The sequence below is a fragment of the Convolutriloba macropyga genome, chromosome 1 (genome assembly GCF_964194025.1).
Source record: "Convolutriloba macropyga chromosome 1, txConMacr16.3, whole genome shotgun sequence".
Classification (NCBI taxonomy): Eukaryota; Metazoa; Xenacoelomorpha; order Acoela; family Convolutidae; genus Convolutriloba; species Convolutriloba macropyga.
This window is the reverse complement of record NC_134468.1, coordinates 38,357,941-38,383,023: the sequence shown is the minus strand read 5'-3', so window position 1 is coordinate 38,383,023 and position 25,083 is coordinate 38,357,941. Positions and strand designations below refer to the sequence as shown.

Sequence of the window (25,083 nt, the reverse complement as noted above, 5' to 3'; positions counted from 1 at the left end):
TTTAGCAGAAAAAATGCTTTATTTGTCTTTATTTTTTTCAATTGAGCGCTTTGATGATACAATGCAGCGAATAGTTGTCTGCGATCAAACTCAAGATTTTACAGTAAGCAATTCCTGTGTCTTTCAGTTGTGTTTTTAAATCTCCTCACCTTTTTTTGTTGTTTCGAGGACGAATTGAGTCCCACGTTTTGCTTGGAATCGTTAGGAATTCTCCAGGCTAGTTTCTTTTTTCACCATTCGGCTCAGTGATTCTAAGGAGCAGCTGCTCATCAAATTAATCTATTATCAAAACATTCAGCCCAATTTATGTGCCTTGAGCTACTTGAGCTTCTTTCTTATGTTTTCTTGCCTTCTCTAATGCTTATTGGTATCGATACGGCCCCCCTGTATCCTCTTATTAGGCGACAGCATTATGCAGACTTCGAAATGAGAGCTTTCCAGTTGGAGGTTTGGCGGCTAAATTGGCTCGATGTTTCAAATGGTTAAATGTTTTAGAATTTTTGCGCCCTGATGGTTTTCCTCACAGAACTAAGAGGTTTTTGTTTGCTAGAGAAAATTTTCCACCCTTCGATTTAATTATCTTCCACATTTTTTTCAGAAATGGGGCAATATATATGCGAGGTTGGCTTTGGTTCCTTGAAACAAGTTTTTACTTTTAGCTTACTCGTCGTAGAGAAGGACAGCAATTTGTTACCCTAAGGATTTTGGGTTGAATTATATAAAATATTAACCCAAATTATAGAAGTGGGAAGACTATAAATTTCAAAATTTTGTAGAAAAAATTGAAAAAATGGAGATAAATTTGTTTTGAGTGTTTTCTTTGTCACGAGTAATTGATTACAATTTTGAGCCTAAAAGTTAACTATTTTAACTATTAGACTCAAAACTTTTGAAAATAATCAAATATTTTGTTTTTTTCTCGATCTTTTTTATCCATCTTGCTGTTTTCTGCCCAATTAAAGGGCTTGTAATAAATAATGAGCCTGTGTAGCCAACATTTTTATTAAAAAATAAGAAAATACACGACTTCAGACAATTAAGGGTTCTCAAAAAAGTGAAAATCAGCTTTGAAAATAAAAAAAAATAAAAAAACCCATTCTTTTCTAAATGCAGGAGTTGGTTTGGCATACAAGTCTTCTTAATTCATTAGAACTGACCATTTCAGTGTGTTTGCAAACCACGGAGATGTATTAATTCGATTTGTTGGAAGGAGCGTCAAGTCAACCAAATTCGTTATTTAAAAGTTGCAGCTATTCTTCCCTATTTTTTGTTTTGATTACCTATCTTATAAGAGCGGATGGTTCGAAGTATCCTCTTCTAACATAATGAAACTTAGAATTTGAGAGTTACGGAGATAATGGATCGCCAGGTTGAATAATGCAATTCTGGCGTTTCGAGTCTGGGCGTTTCTGTAAATTAAATAAACTAGATTGTTTATTGATTGTGATTCTTCTCCTATAAAGATTGAGAGTATTTCGAAAGATATTTGTTTCAATTCATGTATAAAGAACAAAAATACTCTTCAAAATTACTCCTGCAAGTGTGTATGCATGTGTAAGAGATTCACTCTGAGATAGTCAGTGCCCTTAAATGTGAGACACAAATAGAGGTAGAAAGCAAAAACTACTGAAAACGAAAATTATAAAAACTTATTTGTTACAAATTGTGTTTATTATCTCACTGGTATATAATTTTCTCACTATGCTCATGCAACATCAAAATGAAAAAAAATCCCGAAAAACTTGCAAAAGCTTCATTTCAAAGGTTCCTGTTGAGCTAGTCTCTACAGGCATCTTCAGAGTACTTGAAGTGGATTCTCGCCTTGTGGAGTTTTAGCAGAAAAAAGTTATTTCAGTTTTTTCAATTTCCGTCTTTTTAATTGAACGCTTTGATGATACAATGAAATAGATAGTTGTCTGAGGTCAAACTCAGATTTTTTTAAAGCAGTTTCTTTGTCTTTCAGCTGTGTCTTTAACACTGTTCACTTTTTGCATTGTTTTTGAGGTCGAATTGGGTCCCACATTTTTCTTGGAGTCTTCAGGAATTCTCGAGGTGAGTTTCATTCTTCCTAATTCAGCTTCTAAAAAAGTGAAAATCAGCTTTGAAAATAAAAAAAAATAAAAAAACCCATTCTTTTCTAAATGCAGGAGTTGGTTTTGCATACAATTCTTCTTAATTCATCAGAGTTGACCAATTCAGTTTTTTGCAAACCACGGAGACGTATAAATTTGGTTTTGTGGCAAGTCAACAAAATTCATTATTTAATAGTTGCAGCTATTTTTCCTTATCGTGTTATTCTGATTCCTTATCTTATAAGAGCAGATCGTTTGAACTACCCTCTTCTAACATAATAAAACTTTGAAGGGTTTGAGAGTTACAGAGTTAATGGATCGCCAGGTTGAATAATGTAGAAAAAAAACTTAAGAAGAAAATTTTTTCGAGTCTGAATGGTTCTGTTAAATAAAAACTAAATAGTTAATTGATTGTGTGTCAACTCATATAAAGAACGAGATATTTTTGAAAGATGTTTTTTTTTCAGTTCATGCATAAATTACAGAATTACTCTTCAAAAGTACTCCTGCAAGTGAAAAGGCGCATATCTAAGTTTTACTGAGAACCAATGAACCTCAATGCTACTAATTAACGGACTTTAAGGAAAGCATTTATCGTTCTCTTACAGGTTGGACTCAACTAGAGGCAGAGTGCAAAAACTGTCAGGCATCTTAAAACATTAGAAAAAATGCTGAATGTTTACTGCAAATTAATGTCTATTATGCTGATATCAGAACTGACGATTTTTTAGATCAATTTCACACATTTTTTTTCAAGTTATAATTTTTTTTACAATGGCCGATAAAAGTGCCGCCAGAAGTTTCAATTAAAACAAACAAAAATTAAATGAAAGGTGTTGAACCATTTGTACAGATTAGTTGCCAAAATAATTTTTATTGTTTTCTTTTGTTTTTTTGTCTTCGTATGCATGTGTGAGATTCACTCTTAGAGAGTCAGTTCCTTTAAATGTGACACAAATAGAGGTCGAGTGCAAATTAAAAATAAGAGAGCCAGTTCCTTTAATTAGAGAGTCAGTTCCTTTAAATGTGACACAAATAGAGGTCGTGTACACTATTTATAATTAAAAATTATGAAAATAACTTATTTAAATCTAATTGTGTCTTTCCAAAAAGTTTTTATCTCACTTGTAACTATTTTTCTCACTATGCTCATGCAACATCAAAATGAAAAAAATCCCAAAAAACTTGAGCGCTTCATTTCAATTTTTAGTGTCAAAATTACGTTTACCTATATAACTGGCTCAAAATGTCTACACTGGGTTATTTAGAGAAAAAACAAAAAAGGCCTAGGTTGACAAACCTTGAATAAATTTTCGTTGCCAAAGAAAAAAAACTTATGTTATTTTTTGTATTGGAGTTTGTATTTTCGTGTTTGTGGGTGCTGTGTGTTATTGTTAGTTTTATCTGTGTCTGCTTTTCAAATTGTACTACACTCATCGTTCTAGAATTTTTTCACGCGTTTTTGCTTTTTTCTGTCTAAAAAGACAGAATACTTCTTGATTCAATCATTAAAATTAATTTTTCTCTTTATTAAGTTGATGATTGTTCTTAGCTGGCGTCTACATGCATCTTCAGACTACTTGAAGTGGATTCTCGCCTTGTGGAGTTTTAGCAGAAAAAATTGATTTCAGTTTTTTAATTTCCGTCTTCTTTTTAATCGAGCGCTTTGATGATACAATGAAGTGAACAGTTCTCTGCTGTCAAACTCAGATTTTACTTTAAGTAGTTCCTGTGTCTTTCAGCTGTATTTTTCAAATCTCTTCGCCTTTCTTTCATTGTTCTTGAGGTCGAAATAGGTTAGTGATTTTGGTCACACCGAGACAGGAATCGGAGTGAAAATTTGAGTGTGAGCTTTTTACTCTTATCTTAACTAAGGGCAATTTAGCATCCATCTTTGTTATTTTTAGGACTAGTCTAGTCTAGTTTCATTCTTCCTCACTCCGCTCAAAGTGATTTTAAGGAGCATTTGCTCATCAAATTTGTCTTATTTAACACATTAAGCCCAATTTAAGATGCCCTGAGTTACTTGAGCTTTTTTCCTACGTTTTTGTTGCCTTCTCTAATGCCTATTGTTGTCGATACTGCCACCTGTATCCTCTTATTAGGAAACAGCAGTATGCTGAACTGGAAATGGCATCTTTACAATTTGCACTTTGGAGGCTAAAAGGCTTGAAGTTTCAAACGGCTAATGTTTATTGGTATCGATACTGCCCGCTGTATCCTCTTATTAGGAAACAGTAGTATGCTGACCTGGAAATGACATCTTTACAATTTGCACTTTGGCGGCTAAAATGGCTTGAGTTTTCGAACGATTAACCATGTACAAACCTGCTAGCTGGGCCGGCGCGGGTTTTCCATCTGTTTTGGCTGTTCGCGGGAATTTTGCGCATTAAAGCGCTATTCAATTCGGCAAAGTGTCAATTAAATTAGATTGTGAAAGAGTAATTTTCTGAAAAGAGTTGAGTTACAATCGTTGCATCTGTGTTACAATGGTCTGGGACAATGATTTTAACATGCCAATGTTGCAAGCAGTGTTGCACTGCTTAAAAACTGAATAACAAATATTTTTCGGCATTTATTCTAAAGCTGTGGAAAAAAATGAGCTCTAGCTAGTCTATTCCCGTTGTCTTTGTAAGAACTCATCCGCTTATTATTTGCTCGGGGTTGTTTTGTTTTTTTTCCAAATCAGTAGTTTTACTGCACATCTTTTTAGAATTTGCTCAAGCGTTTTTGCTTTTGTCAAAAAAGACAGCATACTTCGTGGTTCAAACATTGAAATTAATTTTTCTATTTATTTAGTTGATGATTAATCTGAGCTCGCGTCTACAAGCATCTTCAGAGTACTTGAAGTGGATTCTCGCCTTGTGGAGTTTTAGCAGAAAAAATGATTTTAATTTTTTATTTTCGTCTTTTTAAGTGAGCGCTTTGATGATACAATGAAGTGTATAGTTGTCTGCTGTCAAACTCAGATTTTACTCCAAGTAGTTCTTGTGTCTATCAGCTGTGTTTTTCAAATCTATTCGCATTTCTTTCATTGGTCTTGAGGTCAAATTGGGTTAGTGATTTTGATCACCCAAAAACACGAATTGGAGTGAAAATTTGAGTGAGCTTTTTACTCTTATTTTGGCGTAGTCTTAACTAGGAGCGATTTAGCATCCATGTCTGGTGTTTTTAAGACTCTTCTAGTCTAGTTTCATTCTTCCTAATTCCGCTCAAAGTGATTTTAGGGAGCAGTTGCGCATCAAATTAATCTATTAATTAACACCTTAAGCCCAATTTAAGATGCCCTGAGTTACTTGAGCTTTAATCCTATGTTTTTGTTGCCTTCTCTAATGCCTATTGATATCGATACTGACCCCTGTCTCCTCTTATTAGGAAACAGCAGTATGCTGACCTGGAAATGGCATCTTTACAATTTGCACTGTGGCGGCTAAAATGGCTTGAGTTTTCGAACGGTTAACCATGTACAAACCTTCTAGCTGGGCCGGCCCGGTTTTTCCATCTGTTTTAGCTGTTCGCGGGAATTTTGCACATTAAAGCGCTATTCAATTCGGCAAAGTGTCAATTAAATTAGATTGTGAAAGAGTAATTTTCTGAAATGAGTTGAGTTACAAACGTTGCATTTGTGTTAAAATGGTCTGGGACAATGATTATAACATGCCAATGTTGCAAGCAGTGTTGCACTGCTTAAAAACTGAATAACAAATATTTTTCGGCATTTATTCTAAAGCCGTGGAAAAAAATGAGCTCTAGCTAGTCTACTCCCGTTGTCTTTGTAAGCACTCATCCGCTTATTTTTTGCTCGGGGTTGTTTTGTTTTTTTTTTCTAAATCAGTAATTTTACTGCACATCTTTTTAGAATTTGTTCAAGCGTTTTTGCTTTTGTCAAAAAAGACAGCATACTTCGTGGTTCAAACATTAAAATCAATTTTTCTATTTATTTAGTTGATGATTAATCTGAGCTCGCGTCTACAAGCATCTTCAGAGTACTTGAAGTGGATTCTCGCCTTGTGGAGTTTTAGCAGAAAAAATGATTTTAATTTTTTATTTTCGTGTTTTTAAGTGAGCGCTTTGATGATACAATGAAGTGTATAGTTGTCTGCTGTCAAACTCAGATTTTACTCCAAGTAGTTCTTGTGTCTATCAGCTGTGTTTTTCAAATCTATTCGCATTTCTTTCATTGGTCTTGAGGTCAAATTGGGTTAGTGATTTTGGTCACCCAAAAACACGAATTGGAGTGAAAATTTGAGTGAGCTTTTTACTCTTATTTTGGCGTAGTCTTAACTAGGAGCGATTTAGCATCCATGTCTGGTGTTTTTAAGACTCTTCTAGTCTAGTTTCATTCTTCCTAATTCCGCTCAAAGTGATTTTAGGGAGCAGTTGCGCATCAAATTAATCTATTATTTAACACCTTAAGCCCAATTTAAGATGCCCTGAGTTACTTGAGCTTTAATCCTATGTTTTTGTTGCCTTCTCTAATGCCTATTGATATCGATACTGACCCCTGTCTCCTCTTATTAGGAAACAGCAGTATGCTGACCTGGAAATGGCATCTTTACAATTTGCACTGTGGCGGCTAAAATGGCTTGAGTTTTCGAACGGTTAACCATGTACAAACCTTCTAGCTGGGCCGGCCCGGTTTTTCCATCTGTTTTAGCTGTTCGCGGGAATTTTGCACATTAAAGCGCTATTCAATTCGGCAAAGTGTCAATTAAATTAGATTGTGAAAGAGTAATTTTCTGAAATGAGTTGAGTTACAAACGTTGCATTTGTGTTAAAATGGTCTGGGACAATGATTATAACATGCCAATGTTGCAAGCAGTGTTGCACTGCTTAAAAACTGAATAACAAATATTTTTCGGCATTTATTCTAAAGCCGTGGAAAAAAATGAGCTCTAGCTAGTCTACTCCCGTTGTCTTTGTAAGCACTCATCCGCCTATTTTTTGCTCGGGGTTGTTTTGTTTTTTTTTTCTTAATCAGTAATTTTACTGCACATCTTTTTAGAATTTGTTCAAGCGTTTTTGCTTTTGTCAAAAAAGACAGCATACTTCGTGGTTCAAACATTAAAATTAATTTTTCTATTTATTTAGTTGATGAATAATCTGAGCTCGCGTCTACATGCACCTTCAGAGTACTTGAAGTGGATTCTCGCTTCTCGCCTTGTGGAGTTTTAGCAGAAAAAACTGATTTTAATTTTTTAATTTTTGTCTTTTTAATTGAGCGCTTTGATGATACAATGAAGTGTATGTGTCTGCTGTCAAACTCAGATTTTACTCCAAGTAGTTCTTGTGTCTTTCAGCTGTGTTTTTAAATCTCCTCACCTTTTTTCGTTGTTTCGAGGACGAATTGAGTCCCACATTTTGCTTGGAATCTTTAGGAATTCTCCAAGCTATCTAAGCGCTATTCAAATCGGCAAAGTGTTTATTAATTAAATTAGATTGTGATAGAGTAATTTTCTGAAAAAAGTTGAGTTACAAACGTTGCATCTGTGTTAAAATGGTCTGGGACAATGATTATAACATGCGAATGTTGCAAGCAGTGTTGCACTGCTTAAAAACTGAATAACAAATATTTTTCGGCATTTATTCTAAAGCTGTGGAAAAAAAAGAGCTCTAGCTAGTCTACTCCCGTTGTCTTTGTAAGCACTCATCCGCTTATTTTTTGCTCGGGGTTGTTTTGTTTTTTTTTTCTAAATCAGTAGTTTTACTGCACATCTTTTTAGAATTTGTTCAAGCGTTTTTGCTTTTGTCAAAAAAGACAGCATACTTCGTGGTTCAAACATTAAAATTAATTTTTCTATTTATTTAGTTGATGATTAATCTGAGCTCGCGTCTACAGGCATCTTCAGTGTACTTGAAATGGATTCTCGCTTCTCGCCTTGTGGAGTTTTAGCAGAAAAAATGATTTTAATTTTTTAATTTTTGTCTTAAGTGAGCGCTTTGATGATACAATGAAGTGTATAGTTGTCTGCTGTCAAAATCAGATTTTACTCCAAGTAGTTCTTGTGTCTTTCAGCTGTGTTTTTCAAATCTATTCGCCTTTCTTTCATTGGTCTTGAGGTCAAATTGGGTTAGTGATTTTGGTCACCCAAATACACGAATTGGAGTGAAAATTTGAGTGAGCTTTTTACTCTTATTTTGGCGTAGTCTTAACTAAGAGCGATTTAGCATCCATGTCTGGTATTTTTAAGACTCTTCTAGTCTAGTTTCATTCTTCCTAATTCCGCTCAAAGTGATTTTAGGGAGCAGTTGCGCATCAAATTAATCTATTATTTAACACCTTAAGCCCAATTTAAGATGCCCTGAGTTACTTGAGCTTTATTCCTATGTTTTTGTTGCCTTCTCTAATGCCTATTGGTATCGATACTGCCCGCTGTATCCTCTTATTAGGAAACAGTAGTATGCTGACCTGGAGATGGCATCTTTACAATTTGCACTTTTGCGGCTAAAATGGCTCGAAGTTTCGAGTGGTTAATCATGTACAAAAATGCTGGCTAGGCCGGCCCGGGTTTTCCAGCTTTTTGAGCTGTTCTCAGGAATTTTGCACATCTAAGCGCTTTTCAAATCGGCAAAGTGTTAATTAATTAAATTAGATTGTGATAGAGTAATTTTCTGAAGAAAGTTGAGGTACAATTGTTGCATCTGTGTTACAATGGTCGGCGACAATTTTAACATTCCAATGTTGCAAGCAGTGTTCCACTGCTTAAAAACTAAGTAACAAATATTTTTTGGCATTTACTCCAAAGCTATGGAAAAAAATGAGCTCTAGCTAGTCTTTTCTCGTTGTCTTTTTAAGCACTCATCCGCTTATTATTTGCTCGGGGTTGTTTTGTTTTTTTTTCTAAATCAGTAGTATTACTACACATCTTTTTAGAATTTGTTCAAGCGTTTTTGCTTTTGTCTGTCAAAAAAGACAGCATACTTCGTGGTTCAAACATTAAAATTAATTTTTTTATTAAGTTGATGATAAATCTGAGCTCTCGTCTACAGGCATCTTCAGAGTACTTGAAGTGGATTCTCGCCTTGTGGAGTTTTAGCAGAAAAAAATGATTTTATTTTTTTAGTTTTCGTCTTTTTAAGTGAGCGCTTTGATGATACAATGAAGTGTATAGTTGTCTGCTGTCAAACTCAGTGTGTTTTTCAAATTTGTTCGCCTTTCTTTCATTGGGCTTGAGGTCAAATTGGGTTAGTGATTTTGGTCACGCAAAAACACGAATTGCAGTAAAAATTTGAGTGAGCTTTTTACTCTTATTTTGGCGTAGTCTTAACTAAGAGCGATTTAGCATCCATGTTTGGTATTTTTAAGACTCTTCTAGTCTAGTTTCATTCTTCCTAATTCCGCTCAAAGTGATTTTAGGGAGCAGTTGCTCATCAAATTAACCTATTATTTACACATTAAGCCCAATTTTGGATGCCCTGAGGTAATTGAGCTTTATTCCTATGTTTTTGTTGCCTTCTCTAATGCCTATTCGTATCGATGCTGCCTCTTGTATCCTCTTTTTAGGAAACAGCAGTATGCTGACCTGGAGATGGCATCTTTACAATTTGCACTTTGGCGGCTAAAATGGCTCGAAGTTTCGAACGGTTAACCACGTACAAAACTGCTGGCTAGGCCGGCCCGGGTTTTCTATCTGTTTTAGCTGTTCGCAGGAATTTTGCCCATCTAAGCGCTATTCAAATCGGCAGTGTTAATCAATTAAATTAGGTTGTGAAATTAGTTTTCTGAAAAAAAGTTGAGTTACAATTGTGTTACAATGGTCTGGGACTATGATTTTAACAATCCAATGTTGCAAGCAGTGTTCCACTGCTTAAAAACTAAATAACAAATATTTTTTGGCATTTACTCTAAAGCTATGGAAAAAAATGAGCTCTAGCTAGTCTTTTCTCGTTGTCTTTGTAAGCACTCATCCGCTTATTATTTGCTCGGGGTTGTTTTGTTTTTTTTCTAAATCAGTAGTATTACTACACATCTTTTTAGAATTTGTTCAAGCGTTTTTGCTTTTGTCTGTCAAAAAAGACAGCATACTTCGTGGTTCAAACATTAAAATTAATTTTTTTATTAAGTTGATGATAAATCTGAGCTCTCGTCTACAGGCATCTTCAGAGTACTTGAAGTGGATTCTCGCCTTGTGGAGTTTTAGCAGAAAAAAACGATTTTATTTTTTTAGTTTTCGTCTTTTTAAGTGAGCGCTTTGATGATACAATGAAGTGTATAGTTGTCTGCTGTCAAACTCAGTGTGTTTTTCAAATCTCTTCGCCTTTCTTTCATTGGGCTTGAGGTCAAATTGGGTTAGTGATTTTGGTCACGCAAAAACACGAATTGCAGTAAAAATTTGAGTGAGCTTTTTACTCTTATTTCGGCGTAGTCTTAACTAAGAGCGATTTAGCATCCATGTTCGGTATTTTTAAGACTCTTCTAGTCTAGTTTCATTCTTCCTAATTCCGCTCAAAGTGATTTTAGGGAGCAGTTGCTCATCAAATTAAACTATTATTTACACATTAAGCCCAATTTTGGATGCCCTGAGGTAATTGAGCTTTATTCCTATGTTTTTGTTGCCTTCTCTAATGCCTATTCGTATCGATGCTGCCCCTTGTATCCTCTTTTTAGGAAACAGCAGTATGCTGACCTGGAGATGGCATCTTTACAATTTGCACTTTGGCGGCTAAAATGGCTCGAAGTTTCGAACGGTTAACCACGTACAAAACTGCTGGCTAGGCCGGCCCGGGTTTTCTATCTGTTTTAGCTGTTCGCAGGAATTTTGCCCATCTAAGCGCTATTCAAATCGGCAGTGTTAATCAATTAAATTAGGTTGTGAAAGTAGTTTTCTGAAAAAAAGTTGAGTTACAATTGTGTTACAATGGTCTGGGACTATGATTTTAACAATCCAATGTTGCAAGCAGTGTTCCACTGCTTACAAACTAAATAACAAATTTTTTTTCGGCATTTATTCTAAAGCTGTGGAAAAGAATGAGCACTAGCTTGTATATTCCCGTTGTCTTTGTAAGACCTCATCCGCTTATTTTTTGCTCGGGGTCATTTTGTTTTTTTCTTAATCAATAGTTGTACTACACTCATCTTTTTAGAATTTGGTCAAGCGTTTTTGCTTTTGTCTGTCAAAAAAGACAGCATACTTCTTGGTTCAAACAATAAAATTATTTTGTTTATTAAATTGATTATTGTTCTGAGCTGGCGTCTAAGGCTTCTTCAGAATACTTGAAGTGGATTCTCGCCTTGTAGAGTTTTAGCAGAAAAAATTGATTTCAGTTTTTATTTTCCGTCCTTTTTAATTGAGCGCTTTGATGATACAATGAAGTGAATAGTTGTCTGCTGTCAAACTCAGATTTTACTTTAAGTAGTTCCTGTGTCTTTCATCTGTGTTTTTCAAATCTCTTCGCCTTTCTTTCATTGTTCTTGAGATCAAATTGGGTTACTGATTTTGGTCACGCCCAAACATGAATCGGAGTAAAACTTTGAGTGTGAGCTTTTTACACTTATTTTGGCGTAGTCTTAACTTAGAGCGATTTAGCATCCATCTTTGGTATTTGTAGTCTAGTTTGATTCTTCCTCATTCTGCTCAAAGTGATTTTAAGGAGAAGTTTCTCATCAAATTAACCTATTATTTAACACTTTAAGCCCAATTTTAGATGCCCTGAGTTACGTGAGCTTTATTCCTACGTTTTTGTTGCCTTCTCTAATGCCTATTGGTATCGATACTGCCCCCTGTATCCTCTTATTAGGAAACAGCAGTATGCTGACCTGGAAATGGCATCTTTACAATTTGCACTTTGGCGGCTAAAAGGGCTTGAAGTTTCGAACGGCTAATGCTTATTGGTATCGATACTGCCCGCTGTATCCTCTTATTAGGAAACAGTAGTATGCTGACCTGGAGATGGCATCTTTACAATTTGCACTTTGGCGGCTAAAATGGCTCGAAGTTTCGAACGGTTAACCATGTACAAACCTGCTGGCTAGGCCGGCCCGGGTTTTCCATCTGTTTTAGCTGTTCGCAGGAATTTTGAACATCTAAGCGCTATTCAAATCGGCAAAGTGTTAATTAATTAAATTAGATTGTGATAGAGTAATTTTCTGCAAAAGTTGAGTTTCAATTGTTGCATCTGTGTTACAATTGTCTGGGACAATGATTTTAACATTCCAATGTTGCAGGAAGTGTTCCACTGCTTAAAAACTAAATAACAAATATTTTTCGGCATTTATTTTAAAGCTGTGGAAAAAAATGAGCTCTATCTAGTCTTTTCTCGTTGTCTTTGTAAGCACTCATCCGCTTATTATTTGCTCGGGGTTGTTTTGTTTTTTTTCTAAATCAGTAGTATTACTACACATCTTTTTAGAATTTGTTCAAGCGTTTTTGCTTTTGTCAAAAAAGACAGCATACTTCGTGGTTCAAACATTAAAATCAATTTTTCTATTTATTTAGTTGATGATTAATCTGAGCTGGCGTCTACAGGCATCTTCAGAGTACTTGAAGTGGATTCTCGCCTTGTTGAGTTTTAGCAGAAAAAATTGATTTCAGTTTTTTAATTTCCGTCTTCTTTTTAATCGAGCGCTTTGATGATACAATGAAGTGAACAGTTCTCTGCTGTCAAACTCAGATTTTACTTTAAGTAGTTCCTGTGTCTTTCAGCTGTATTTTTCAAATCTCTTCGCCTTTCTTTCATTGTTCTTGAGGTCGAAATAGGTTAGTGATTTTGGTCACACCGAGACAGGAATCGGAGTGAAAATTTGGGTGTGAGTTTTTTACTCCTATTTTGGCGTAGTCTTAACTAAGAGCAATTTAGCATCCATCTTTGGTATTTGTAGTCTAGTTTGATTCTTCCTCATTCCGCTCAAAAAGATTTTAAGGAGCAGTTGCTCATCAAAATAATCTATTATTTAACACCATAAGCCCAATTTAAGATGCCCTGAGTTACTTGAGCTTTATTCCTACGTTTTTGTTGCCTTCTCTAATGCCTATTGGTATCGATACTGCCCCCTGTATCCTCTTATTAGGAAACAGCAGTATGCTGACCTGGAAATGGCATCTTTACAATTTGCACTTTGGCGGCTAAAAGGGCTTGAAGTTTCGAACGGCTAATGCTTATTGGTATCGATACTGCCCGCTGTATCCTCTTATTAGGAAACAGTAGTATGCTGACCTGGAGATGGCATCTTTACAATTTGCACTTTGGCGGCTAAAATGGCTCGAAGTTTCGAACGGTTAACCATGTACAAACCTGCTGGCTAGGCCGGCCCGGGTTTTCCATCTGTTTTAGCTGTTCGCAGGAATTTTGAACATCTAAGCGCTATTCAAATCGGCAAAGTGTTAATTAATTAAATTAGATTGTGATAGAGTAATTTTCTGCAAAAGTTGAGTTTCAATTGTTGCATCTGTGTTACAATGGTCTGGGACAATTTTAACATTCCAATGTTGCAAGCAGTGTTCCACTACTTAAAAACTAAATAACAAATGTTTTTCGGCATTTATTCTAAAGCTGTGGAAAAAAAATGAGCTCTAGCTAGTCTACTCCCGTTCTTTGTAAGCACTCATCCGCTTATTTTTTGCTCGGGGTTGTTTCGTTTTTTTTCTAAATCAATGGTGACCTTCCTCTTTGGAAGAATAAATGACCTGAAAGATCGAGGCTTAATGGAAATATTGCAGCTAGTGTAGTTCATCTAATTTCAAAAAAACTGATTATTTCAAACTTACAGTTCCAATATTATATAGTGTAAATAACTGAGATTTGTGCGGTTTCAAAGCTGAGCTGATTTAGGGACGAGACGGGTACTTTGAGCTTCGACTTGGTCTCTTCGAGTTGACACAGGAATATGAGGAACCGTGGGAGGATTTCCCAACTGGATGCAAAATAGTAGCCAGGGTATATACGAAGAACAAGTACGGTAACAGCGATATGTCAAATGTCGTTGAGCAAGTAACCGAGGATGCAGAGCCGACTGTTCCAGTCAAGAATGTGGAGGTGAAACCAGATCCAGATGGAACTGGCCAGATTGTTGTTTCGTGGGATGTGAGTTTACTTTAACACATGTTGACAATACATTTTAAAAAATATATACACATTTTGATCACATTGGAGTATTTTTGAGAACGAAAGTAGTGTTAAATTTAAAATTGACTGCTTGTGAAAAAGTTGACGAGAAATTGGAAATTGTTCTGGATTAATATTTGTTGCAATATTTTTGAGTTGAATGTTCTACAATTTTTGTGGCAATATGTCGAATGATCTACAATTTGGAGCATAGATTGCTATTCTTATGCCAGTGTTGCTTTATTTTTCTTTGTCTAGACATGTTTAAGCAATATTTTTGATGTTGTTTTTAGCCTTATGCCCGTGAAGATTTTGGCAGTTATGACACTGACGATTGTTGCATTCACTTGAAAATTGAGTCCACGGCACCAGACGGATCACCAAGGACTAAGGAGCTGGACTGTGTGGATCCATTCAGCTCTGAGATCAAAACTGGATGGCCGGACACTGAGCCCTACACTGACCACAAAGTGACAACTTGGTTCTCAAATGACGCGGGAGAGAGTGACAAGACAGAGGCAGATGGCTACAATTACCAGTCCACCCCAGAGACACCCAAGCTGGATCAGCAGGGTGACGACGAACCCACCAGCATCACTGTCAAGTTTGACGCTATGTCTGACGATGATATCAATGGAAAGTTCACTGAATACGAGGTTCGTTTTGCTCTCCAAATAGTGTGGTTTGAATCCTTGGTACCAGAAATAGCAGAAACAAGGAACATAGGACTTTGAATGAATCTCACATCGTTTTTTATCGAAAGGGACTTCGTTAAATTGAGATATGATTATTGGTTTCGTAGTTATTTTAAGTACCTCAATCCATATCACTCTGGGTGCTCGATAAGTTTGGTTCCATGAGCTGCTTCAATTCCAATCGATCAATGTTGATCAAAGCTTCATTCAGACTAGTCTTTTTATAGCTGCGAAGCTGTAAGCTGAGCGTAGCTATATTGCGGTGCTCTTGGTTTTTTTACGACTCGAAGAGGAGTATTGGTTTTCTTAAGGTTTTTTTTTACCGGAAGTACTATTCGTTCAGACGATGTTTTGACCTAAAAGCGAAAGCGAGTAATATTGCAGTGTGAACTAATTTTTTTCGAGCGAGAGAAGTTTTTTGATCATGCGCTGCGTTTAGTGAATGACTTTTTGACATTGAAAAGTAGTTTTTGACTGAATGGCACTTATAGATAACCGTTTTTAGCCGTTTTTTCGTCTAAGTGGCCTAGTTTTTTTGCTTGTAATTTGGTTTTTTGTAGAAATAATTTTTAATCGATGCTATGCTGAAATGTAAACCCCGGAAATTGATAGCACAGTATTTTGCATAGCCTGAAATTGCGTTTCAAATGTGAAATTGGCACATATTTCTTGATTTTTTAGTTAATTTTTGGCTTTTTTTTCTATTAATTTCTTCGTTTTTGGATCTTTTAGCTGTTTTTTGTCAAAAATCAGTTTAATATGACAACTTCCCTTTGATAATTCATATGCTCAATGCCTCTTTCTACCTTGATGTAATTTTGTTTCATAAAATTGTACATTTGCTAATCCGATTTTCGTAGTTTTTTGCCAATTTTTTTCAGTTTTTTCTTTGTATTTTGCTTTTAACTAATAGAAATAGTATTTTGGGGAACATGAGGGACTTTGATTTCGTTTCAATAAAAATTCAATCATTTTTTGGTGTTAATTTTTTGAAAATACAGAAATTTTTTTCATAAATGCTGTCTTAAATAATATTTGAATTATAATTAACTTGGTTATCATAACTATGGTAATTAATTCAACAGATCAGCAGTTCAATAATTCTAAATTCAACTGTCCATTTCAAATTTGCACGCGTGAAATGTTCGTTTATATTCTCCCCACTTTGGTCAGGTAAGAATATAAACTCGTGATTGAAGGATTTAACAAATTGTGAATGCAGCTGTACTTTCAATTAGATGTCTTTGAGAAAACTCGTTTCCTTCGGTGATTTCGAATTTTCTCTGCTGATGTATGAGGACAAAAACTAGTAAAATTATCTGAAGTCCCCACTCATTGGGTGACATTTAAAGACAGAAGGCCTCCCCTCTCATGAAGTGAGACCAATATCACTTGAGGTTAGTGAACTCTTGAACCGGATTTTCTTGACCCTCTGATTGGGCATAGCGGCACAATTGGATGCGACAGTCCCCATCAATTCTGGCTCATAGTCGCGAATCTCTTGCAATCAGCATTGTAGCTGAGCGAGGCGAATGAAGGCTACTGATAGGCCTGAGGGCTGGAAACCTCTGTTATCAGATAAAAGAGCTATTCTTTTCAATGTTTTCCTTGTTGTTTCGGATAGTCCGCCAAAAGTTTCTAACGCCAAAGGTATGAAGTGGATACCCATATCGCTGCACTTCTGGTAGTAATGCCCAATCTTTCTGTCTTCTGCTAGGGTTAGAGCAAAACCACATGTCCTCGCCGCATCTGAGATAAGACTGGCTTGCAGTGGGGACGTAATGGTGACGTCTAAGGCTGCGGGTTGTCCTGCTATAAAACTGGGCAAATACACGTCCCTTGGTCCTGAATTATTTATCGGCAGAAGATGTTTTTGCTCACATACAGGGGAAAGATTGGCCGACGAACATGCTGTCATTATTGTGTCACGTACTCTGTCATGACGAGAGATAATATCGCCACGCCCGTGACATGAAACGGCATGATCTCCAAATATGTCCAAAATAGCTGACTTACAATATGGACATCTCCTGTCCGAATCATAGAGTGGAACTCCTAAACGGTATTTCAGAGCAGCTCGGAATTCTATAGGTTGAAGGTGTAGGCCAAGAGCAGAGATAGGTGCCGCCTTCAACCAAGCTCCTGATTGAGGTAGGGAAAGAGATAACAGTCTAGCTTTTTCTCTGGTGGAGGTTTGAACTTCAAGAAGGTTGCTTAGAGCCGTATTGTCAAATTGTTCTTGAGTTTTCTGTTGCGTCAAATGAGGAATCCCCAAAGCGCTAAACTCTTCCACAAGGTCTGTGAAACTAACTTCGTGAGTTGGGTTCACACCAGTAATTTGTTCTACTATGTTTGCTGACTGGCATAAGGAACCAACGTAAGCTGCTTTGAATTGGTTCAGAGAACGTCGAACTCCAGCTCCTGTTTTGTTTATTGACAGGCATGCTTGCTCCCATGAATAATCGCTGATTACAGAACCCAATTTGTTTTCAAAAGTTGTTCGTTGGAGATGGTCAAATTTTTCAAGTATTATGTTACTCTCAGTGGACGGTGTGTTGCATCTCAACGAATACACTAACTTAGGTGAACCAAGACAGCTACGCAAAATTCCAAGAGCGCACTGAGGGTCCTCTATATAGCCTAGATTGTCTAAAACCTTTTCGAGTTTTTCAACCCGTTTTTCTAAACAAGACGCAACAAAAGTGGGTGTTCCGATTGCTGCGCCCAAGATTTCGATTCCTGATTGGCTGTTTCTCTTTATCCTACTATCAACAGCATTAAAACACGAGGTGGACCACAACTCGCACTTGTCTCTTCTGAGTTCAAGGCCACACTTGTTGCCATGAGTTGCTAAAATTTCTAATGATTCACATAGCTCCTCTTCCGTACCTGCTATAATTCCATCATCAAGGTACCAAGAATTCTGCATAAGGTTTGGTAACTTATCGTCGAGTTCTTTGATAATGGGCCAAAGTCCTAAAGAAAATAGTAGAGGACCCAGCGGGTCTCCTTGTTGGACTCCTGATTCACTTTGAATATGAGTTGCATTAAAAAAGAGTTTGCTATGCTGAGAATAGCAAAAAGATGCAAAAGGAGCTAAAGAGGGAATGAACTTTCGCGCGCGCTGCATCTAACACACTGCTTCTCGTAATGGAACTGAAAGCATTTTTGAAGTCGATTTGAAGTAGGCCCGCTTTTTCGTTGTTCAATAACTTTTGAAAGGTTTGTCAGGGGCCACTCCATCCGAAGACAAGATTTATTTTTTGACAACTTTTTGCAAAATGTTTCATTGTTTGGCATGTCTGAATTCTGCTTTTTCTTGTTTTATTATGTTCAGCAAGTTGGATTTTTGTCTCGAATGACTCGTTGTCTTTTCTATGTCTCGAATGCTGTTCAATGAAATGTACTCGTTTTTCTCGAGTTTTTTAAATTTGATTTTTAACTTTCAAAAATCAAGAATTGGTCTTTTTGTTACGGTGTTCCTAACATTGTGTCCATATTCTTCACATTCTCGTTTGTATCATTCTAGTTTTGTCCTGGCACCTACTTTTATATTCGTTATATTGATTTTTTCGGTTGTTAAAAATTAAATTAAATTCAGCTTTTTCTTTGATCTTGGTTTCTTCGGTTTGCAATTGATTTTTCAAAATAAGGCAGTACTGGGAGTTTGCTAGAAAGTCTTTTCCAACATTACTACTGATTACTATTCATTGCAAATTTCTTCCGGGCTTGGTATTGTTTTTAGACGATTTTTTGCCTTTGAATATTATTCTGTTGCTTTTGTTTTTCTATGACTAATTTAATTTTTGTATCAGTATGAAATCATGTTGTCTAGCATATATACAACAAGGAAGAATCATGTATTTTTTTTTATTTAATTGCCGTGATTAGAAATCTAATTGTATTGGTTCTCTGATTCTTAAGTTTGAGCACTCTTTTTTGAATAATTTTGACTTTCCTGTCTTTTTTGAAAAGTTTTTATCTGCCAATTGCTTTCGCGATCTTTTTGAGATTAGAATCAATAATTATCTGAGGGCAATTGATGGCCCTGTCAGCTTTGTCCGGCTATCAGTTTCTTGGCCATCCTAAAAATTTCAGACTTTTTTAACATTACCAAACGTTTTCAATAATAAAATTTTGCTGCATTTTCTTTCTCTTGGTGACAGTGGTTTAAATTTCACCGATTTTTAGATCAGACCCGGGGAGGTAATGAGTTAATGGTATAATACAAAAGGTAATGGCTTCAGCTTTTTGTGAAGTTTTGCTGCTACGAGTCGCTTCCGGAATTCTTCCGGCTATGTTTTTTTTTTACCGGAAGTACTATTCGTTCAGACGATGTTTTCACCTAAAAGCGAAAGCGAGTAAAATTGCAGTGTGAACTAATTTTTTCTGAGCGAGAGAAGTTTTTTGATCATGCGCTGCGTTTAGTGAAGGACTTTTTGACATTGAAAATTAGTTTTTGACTGAATGGCACATATAGATAACCGTTTTTAGCCGTTTTTTCGTCTAAGTGGCCTAGTTTTTTTGCTTGTAATTTGGTTTTTTGTAGAAATAATTTTTTATCGATGCTATGTTTAAATGTAAGCCCCGGAAATTGATAGCACAGTATTTTGCATAGCCTGAAATTGCGTTTCAAATGCGAAATTGGCATATATTTCCTGATTTTTTTTGTTAATTTTTGGCTTTTCTATTAATTTCTTCATTTTTGGATCTTTTAGCTGTTTTTGGTCAAAAATCAGTTAATTTGGCAACTTCCCTTCGATAATTCATATACTCAATGCCTCTTTCTACCTCGATGTAATTTTTCATAAAATTGTACATTTGCTAATCCGATTTTCGTAGTTTTTTGCCAATTTTTTGCACTTTTTTGTTTATATTTTGCTTTTAATTACTAGAAATAGTATTTTGGGGATTATTAGGGACCTTAATTTCGTTTCAATAAAAATTCAATCATTTTTTGGTGTTAGGTTTTTGAAAAAACAGATAAATTTTTTTCATAAATGCAGTCTTAAATATTTTTTGACCACTTTTTTGCAAAATGTTTCATTGTTTCGTATGTCTGAATTCTGCTTTTTCTTGTTTTATTCTGTTCAGCAAGTTAGATTTTCGTCTCGAATGACTCGTTGTCTTTTCTAGGTCTCGAATGTTTATCAATGAAATGTACTCGTTTGTTTTTATTTTTTTAATTTGATTTTTAACTTTCAAAAATCAAGAATGGTCTTGTTACGGTGTTCCTAACTTTGTGTCCATATTCTTTACATTCTCGTTTGTATCATTCTAGTTTTTTCCTGGCACCTACTTTATATTCGTTATATTGATTTTTTCAGTTGTTAAAAAATTGTATGAATTCAGCTTTTTCTTAGATCTTGGTTTCTTCGGTTTGCAATTGATTTAATTCAAAATAAGGCAGTACTGGGAGTCTGCTAGACAGTCTTTTCCAACATTTCTGTTTTTTTTCTATTCATTGCTATTTTCTTCCGGGCTTGGTATTGTTTTTGGACGATTTATTGCCTTTGAATATTATTCTGTTGCTTTTGTTTCTCTATGATTAATTTAATTTTTGAATTAGTATAAAATCATGCTGTCTAGCATATATACAACAAGGAAGAATCATGTATTATTTTTGTCCTAATTGCCGTGATTAGAAATCTAATTGTAGTGGTTCTCTGATTCTTACGTTTGAGCACTCTTTTTTGAATAATTTTGAATTTCCTGTCTTTTTTGAAAAGTTTTTATCTGCCGTTTGCTTTCGCGATCTTTTTGAGATTAGAATCATTAATTATCTAAGGGCAATTGATGGCCCTGTCAGCTTTGTCAGGCTATCAGTTTTTTGACCGTCCTAAAAATTTCAGACTTTTTTAACGTTACCAAACGTTTTCAATAATAAAATTTTGCTGCATTTTCTTTCTCTTGGTGACAGTGGTTTAAATTTCACCGATTTTTAGATCAGACCCGGGGAGGTAATGAGTTAATGGTTTAATACAAAAGGTAATGGCTTCAGCTTTTTGTGAAGTTTTGGTGCTTCGAGTCGCTTCCGGAATTCTTCCGGCTATGTTTTTTTGTTTCGTCGTCTGACGCTCTTTTTTCGTTTTACATCTGTTCACACAGCAAAGCTAAAAAAGTCAAATTTCGGAATGACTTCTTCCTCTCACTAACGCATTTGCGCGCGTGACGTCATTTCTCACTCGCTTTAGCGAAAGTTTTTAGGTTATTTGCGTGATTAGATTTTGATCATACGTGATTTACCTCACTCAATAAAATGACTTTTGCACTTTAAAACTTAAGTTTTATTTGAATTAGTTTAAGGTCAAAAGAACTCATATTTGCAGTAAAGGTCACTAATAAGAGGCTCCTGTGGAATGAATTTTAACAAGCTTTATTAATTTATCGCTGAATGTTTTTTAGCCTAGTTTTTTGAGCGGCGTGGATTTTTTCAATTTAGATCTGTATCTGTTTCTATCTCTATTATATGGCACGCCGGTCTATTCTTTCGCAGCTATTCCGGCAATCTGCCGGCTATGTTATTAGATCTGTTTCCACATTTATATCGCGTGATACTTGACCTAAAAAAGATTCTAACGCTTCCAGATAAAAGTTTTCAGATAAATATTTTCATTATTTCAATAGTTGCTGATGAGTCCATTGGTTGTAAGAGTTTTATACCAGTGACTCTTGAGACTTGGCCATCCCTATTCAAAAGTCATTAAAACCTAATTCGTTTAATAGAATCCACATGCAGGTGTCTGTGGCCCGTTTAGATATAGTACTACGCTGGCGGCCTGTTTATTATAAATCAAAGGTCGATCGATGTATCAAATCTCTTATACGGTTATAGGGTGTGTACTCATATAGCCGAAGGTTTAGATAGCCGAAAATAATTTTAAAAAATTAGATATCGACGCAATTCGATAGGTTGTTTTTTTACTCAGATCATGTTACTTAGTTAAGATTAATAGCCGCCGTCAGCCTCTCATCGGCTATTATTTAGGCGCTCTCCTTTTTTACAGTTCAGAGCATTTGAATTGTATTGGGGCACTGTCTTTTTTTCGACGCGAACAGGAGTATTGGAGAAGTGTCCTTTTAAATCAATGTCATTGGAGTGAATTTTTAAGAAGGAAATAAAACGCTTGAAAAAATTTAGTTTGAAAAGTTGTTTATTTGCTGAACAAAACTGCAGAGCAGATAGAAAAGAGAGTGATTTTTGTTCATAGCACTCTTTTCGAAAGAGCGAGAAATTGGCTTGCGGTAAAATTTTTCTGTAAGCGAACAAAATTTATGTTCACGTGAGGCTTTTTAAAGCAATTTTTGCACATTTTTCTGGTTAGGAGGTTTCAGTATGACATTGTAACAGTTTTAGGCTTGTTTTGATAGTGGTCTGAATGTTGCTGGTATTAATGAGTTTTGTGCTAATTGTGGGGAACTTTTTGAGATTTGTGGCCTATTGTTTTGTTTTACTGCTTCAAGTGGGAATTGAATAAACGGCTATTGTTTCAGGGTGATTACAACGTTTTTGTATTAAATGTTTTTTTGGTTGAAAAAATTGAGAACAAAATAATAAAATCGCTGAGGCCCTTATTGGCTTTCTTTTGTTTTTTTTTATTTCGTCGTCAAGATCTTTGTTACGACCTTATGACGTCACCATCATTTTAAATATGCTGTTAATCCTTCGTTCTGTCTTCAATATGCTATTTGGTCACACTTTACCTACCTCTGTCTCAAAAGTGACTTCCTCTCTCTTAAATTGACTTTTCTGTACCTTAATTCGACAATATAAGGCCAAGTGGGTCGCTTCACTTTAATTTAAAGGTATTTGTGGGCAGTTTTTAGAAGCAGAAATAAGTTAAACAGATCTTTAAGCAAAGTATATCATCTCAGCATGTAGCGAAAAGAGGTTTTTTTTGGTTTGTTTCTACTATCTTTGAGACTTTAGATCTACGAAGCTATTGCGGCTTTTTTGTGGCTATCTGCCAGCTCTGTCTTTTCAGTTTTTTTCGTATTTTAGACCAGTTTCTTAGCCTTTTATAACTTGCTTATTATTTCTTCTGAGCGAGAGAAGTTTTTTGATCATGCGCTGCGTTTAGTGAAGGACTTTTTGACATTGAAAATTAGTTTTTGACTGAATGGCACATATAGATAACCGTTTTTAGCCGTTTTTTCGTCTAAGTGGCCTAGTTTTTTTGCTTGTAATTTGGTTTTTTGTAGAAATAATTTTTTATCGATGCTATGTTTAAATGTAAGCCCCGGAAATTGATAGCACAGTATTTTGCATAGCCTGAAATTGCGTTTCAAATGCGAAATTGGCATATATTTCCTGATTTTTTTTGTTAATTTTTGGCTTTTCTATTAATTTCTTCATTTTTGGATCTTTTAGCTGTTTTTTGTCAAAAATCAGTTAATTTGGCAACTTCCCTTCGATAATTCATATACTCAATGCCTCTTTCTACCTCGATGTAATTTTTCATAAAATTGTACATTTGCTAATCCGATTTTCGTAGTTTTTTGCCAATTTTTTGCACTTTTTTGTTTATATTTTGCTTTTAATTACTAGAAATAGTATTTTGGGGATTATTAGGGACCTTAATTTCGTTTCAATAAAAATTCAATCATTTTTTGGTGTTAGGTTTTTGAAAAAACAGATAAATTTTTTTCATAAATGCAGTCTTAAATATTTTTTGACCACTTTTTTGCAAAATGTTTCATTGTTTCGTATGTCTGAATTCTGCTTTTTCTTGTTTTATTCTGTTCAGCAAGTTAGATTTTCGTCTCGAATGACTCGTTGTCTTTTCTAGGTCTCGAATGTTTATCAATGAAATGTACTCGTTTGTTTTTATTTTTTTAATTTGATTTTTAACTTTCAAAAATCAAGAATGGTCTTGTTACGGTGTTCCTAACTTTGTGTCCATATTCTTTACATTCTCGTTTGTATCATTCTAGTTTTTTCCTGGCACCTACTTTATATTCGTTATATTGATTTTTTCAGTTGTTAAAAAATTGTATGAATTCAGCTTTTTCTTAGATCTTGGTTTCTTCGGTTTGCAATTGATTTAATTCAAAATAAGGCAGTACTGGGAGTCTGCTAGACAGTCTTTTCCAACATTTCTGTTTTTTTTCTATTCATTGCTATTTTCTTCCGGGCTTGGTATTGTTTTTGGACGATTTATTGCCTTTGAATATTATTCTGTTGCTTTTGTTTCTCTATGATTAATTTAATTTTTGAATTAGTATAAAATCATGCTGTCTAGCATATATACAACAAGGAAGAATCATGTATTATTTTTGTCCTAATTGCCGTGATTAGAAATCTAATTGTAGTGGTTCTCTGATTCTTACGTTTGAGCACTCTTTTTTGAATAATTTTGAATTTCCTGTCTTTTTTGAAAAGTTTTTATCTGCCGTTTGCTTTCGCGATCTTTTTGAGATTAGAATCATTAATTATCTAAGGGCAATTGATGGCCCTGTCAGCTTTGTCAGGCTATCAGTTTTTTGACCGTCCTAAAAATTTCAGACTTTTTTAACGTTACCAAACGTTTTCAATAATAAAATTTTGCTGCATTTTCTTTCTCTTGGTGACAGTGGTTTAAATTTCACCGATTTTTAGATCAGACCCGGGGAGGTAATGAGTTAATGGTTTAATACAAAAGGTAATGGCTTCAGCTTTTTGTGAAGTTTTGGTGCTTCGAGTCGCTTCCGGAATTCTTCCGGCTATGTTTTTTTGTTTCGTCGTCTGACGCTCTTTTTTCGTTTTACATCTGTTCACACAGCAAAGCTAAAAAAGTCAAATTTCGGAATGACTTCTTCCTCTCACTAACGCATTTGCGCGCGTGACGTCATTTCTCACTCGCTTTAGCGAAAGTTTTTAGGTTATTTGCGTGATTAGATTTTGATCATACGTGATTTACCTCACTCAATAAAATGACTTTTGCACTTTAAAACTTAAGTTTTATTTGAATTAGTTTAAGGTCAAAAGAACTCATATTTGCAGTAAAGGTCACTAATAAGAGGCTCCTGTGGAATGAATTTTAACAAGCTTTATTAATTTATCGCTGAATGTTTTTTAGCCTAGTTTTTTGAGCGGCGTGGATTTTTTCAATTTAGATCTGTATCTGTTTCTATCTCTATTATATGGCACGCCGGTCTATTCTTTCGCAGCTATTCCGGCAATCTGCCGGCTATGTTATTAGATCTGTTTCCACATTTATATCGCGTGATACTTGACCTAAAAAAGATTCTAACGCTTCCAGATAAAAGTTTTCAGATAAATATTTTCATTATTT

The 25,083-nt window shown here is 35.3% G+C and overlaps 1 protein-coding gene across 6 annotated transcripts in view; it reads left to right on the top strand.

Annotated features, from left to right (window-relative positions):
* LOC142338570 (uncharacterized) overlaps positions 1–25,083 on the top strand; it is a 120,680-nt gene that overhangs the window by 81,234 nt on the left and 14,363 nt on the right. For all 6 annotated transcript variants that reach the window (XM_075388377.1, XM_075388395.1, XM_075388413.1 and 3 more), the window contains 2 exons: positions 13,842–14,093; positions 14,408–14,770. In XM_075388377.1, the coding sequence (XP_075244492.1) occupies positions 13,842–14,093; positions 14,408–14,770 (615 nt within the window). The remainder of the gene's footprint in view (positions 1–13,841; positions 14,094–14,407; positions 14,771–25,083) is intronic.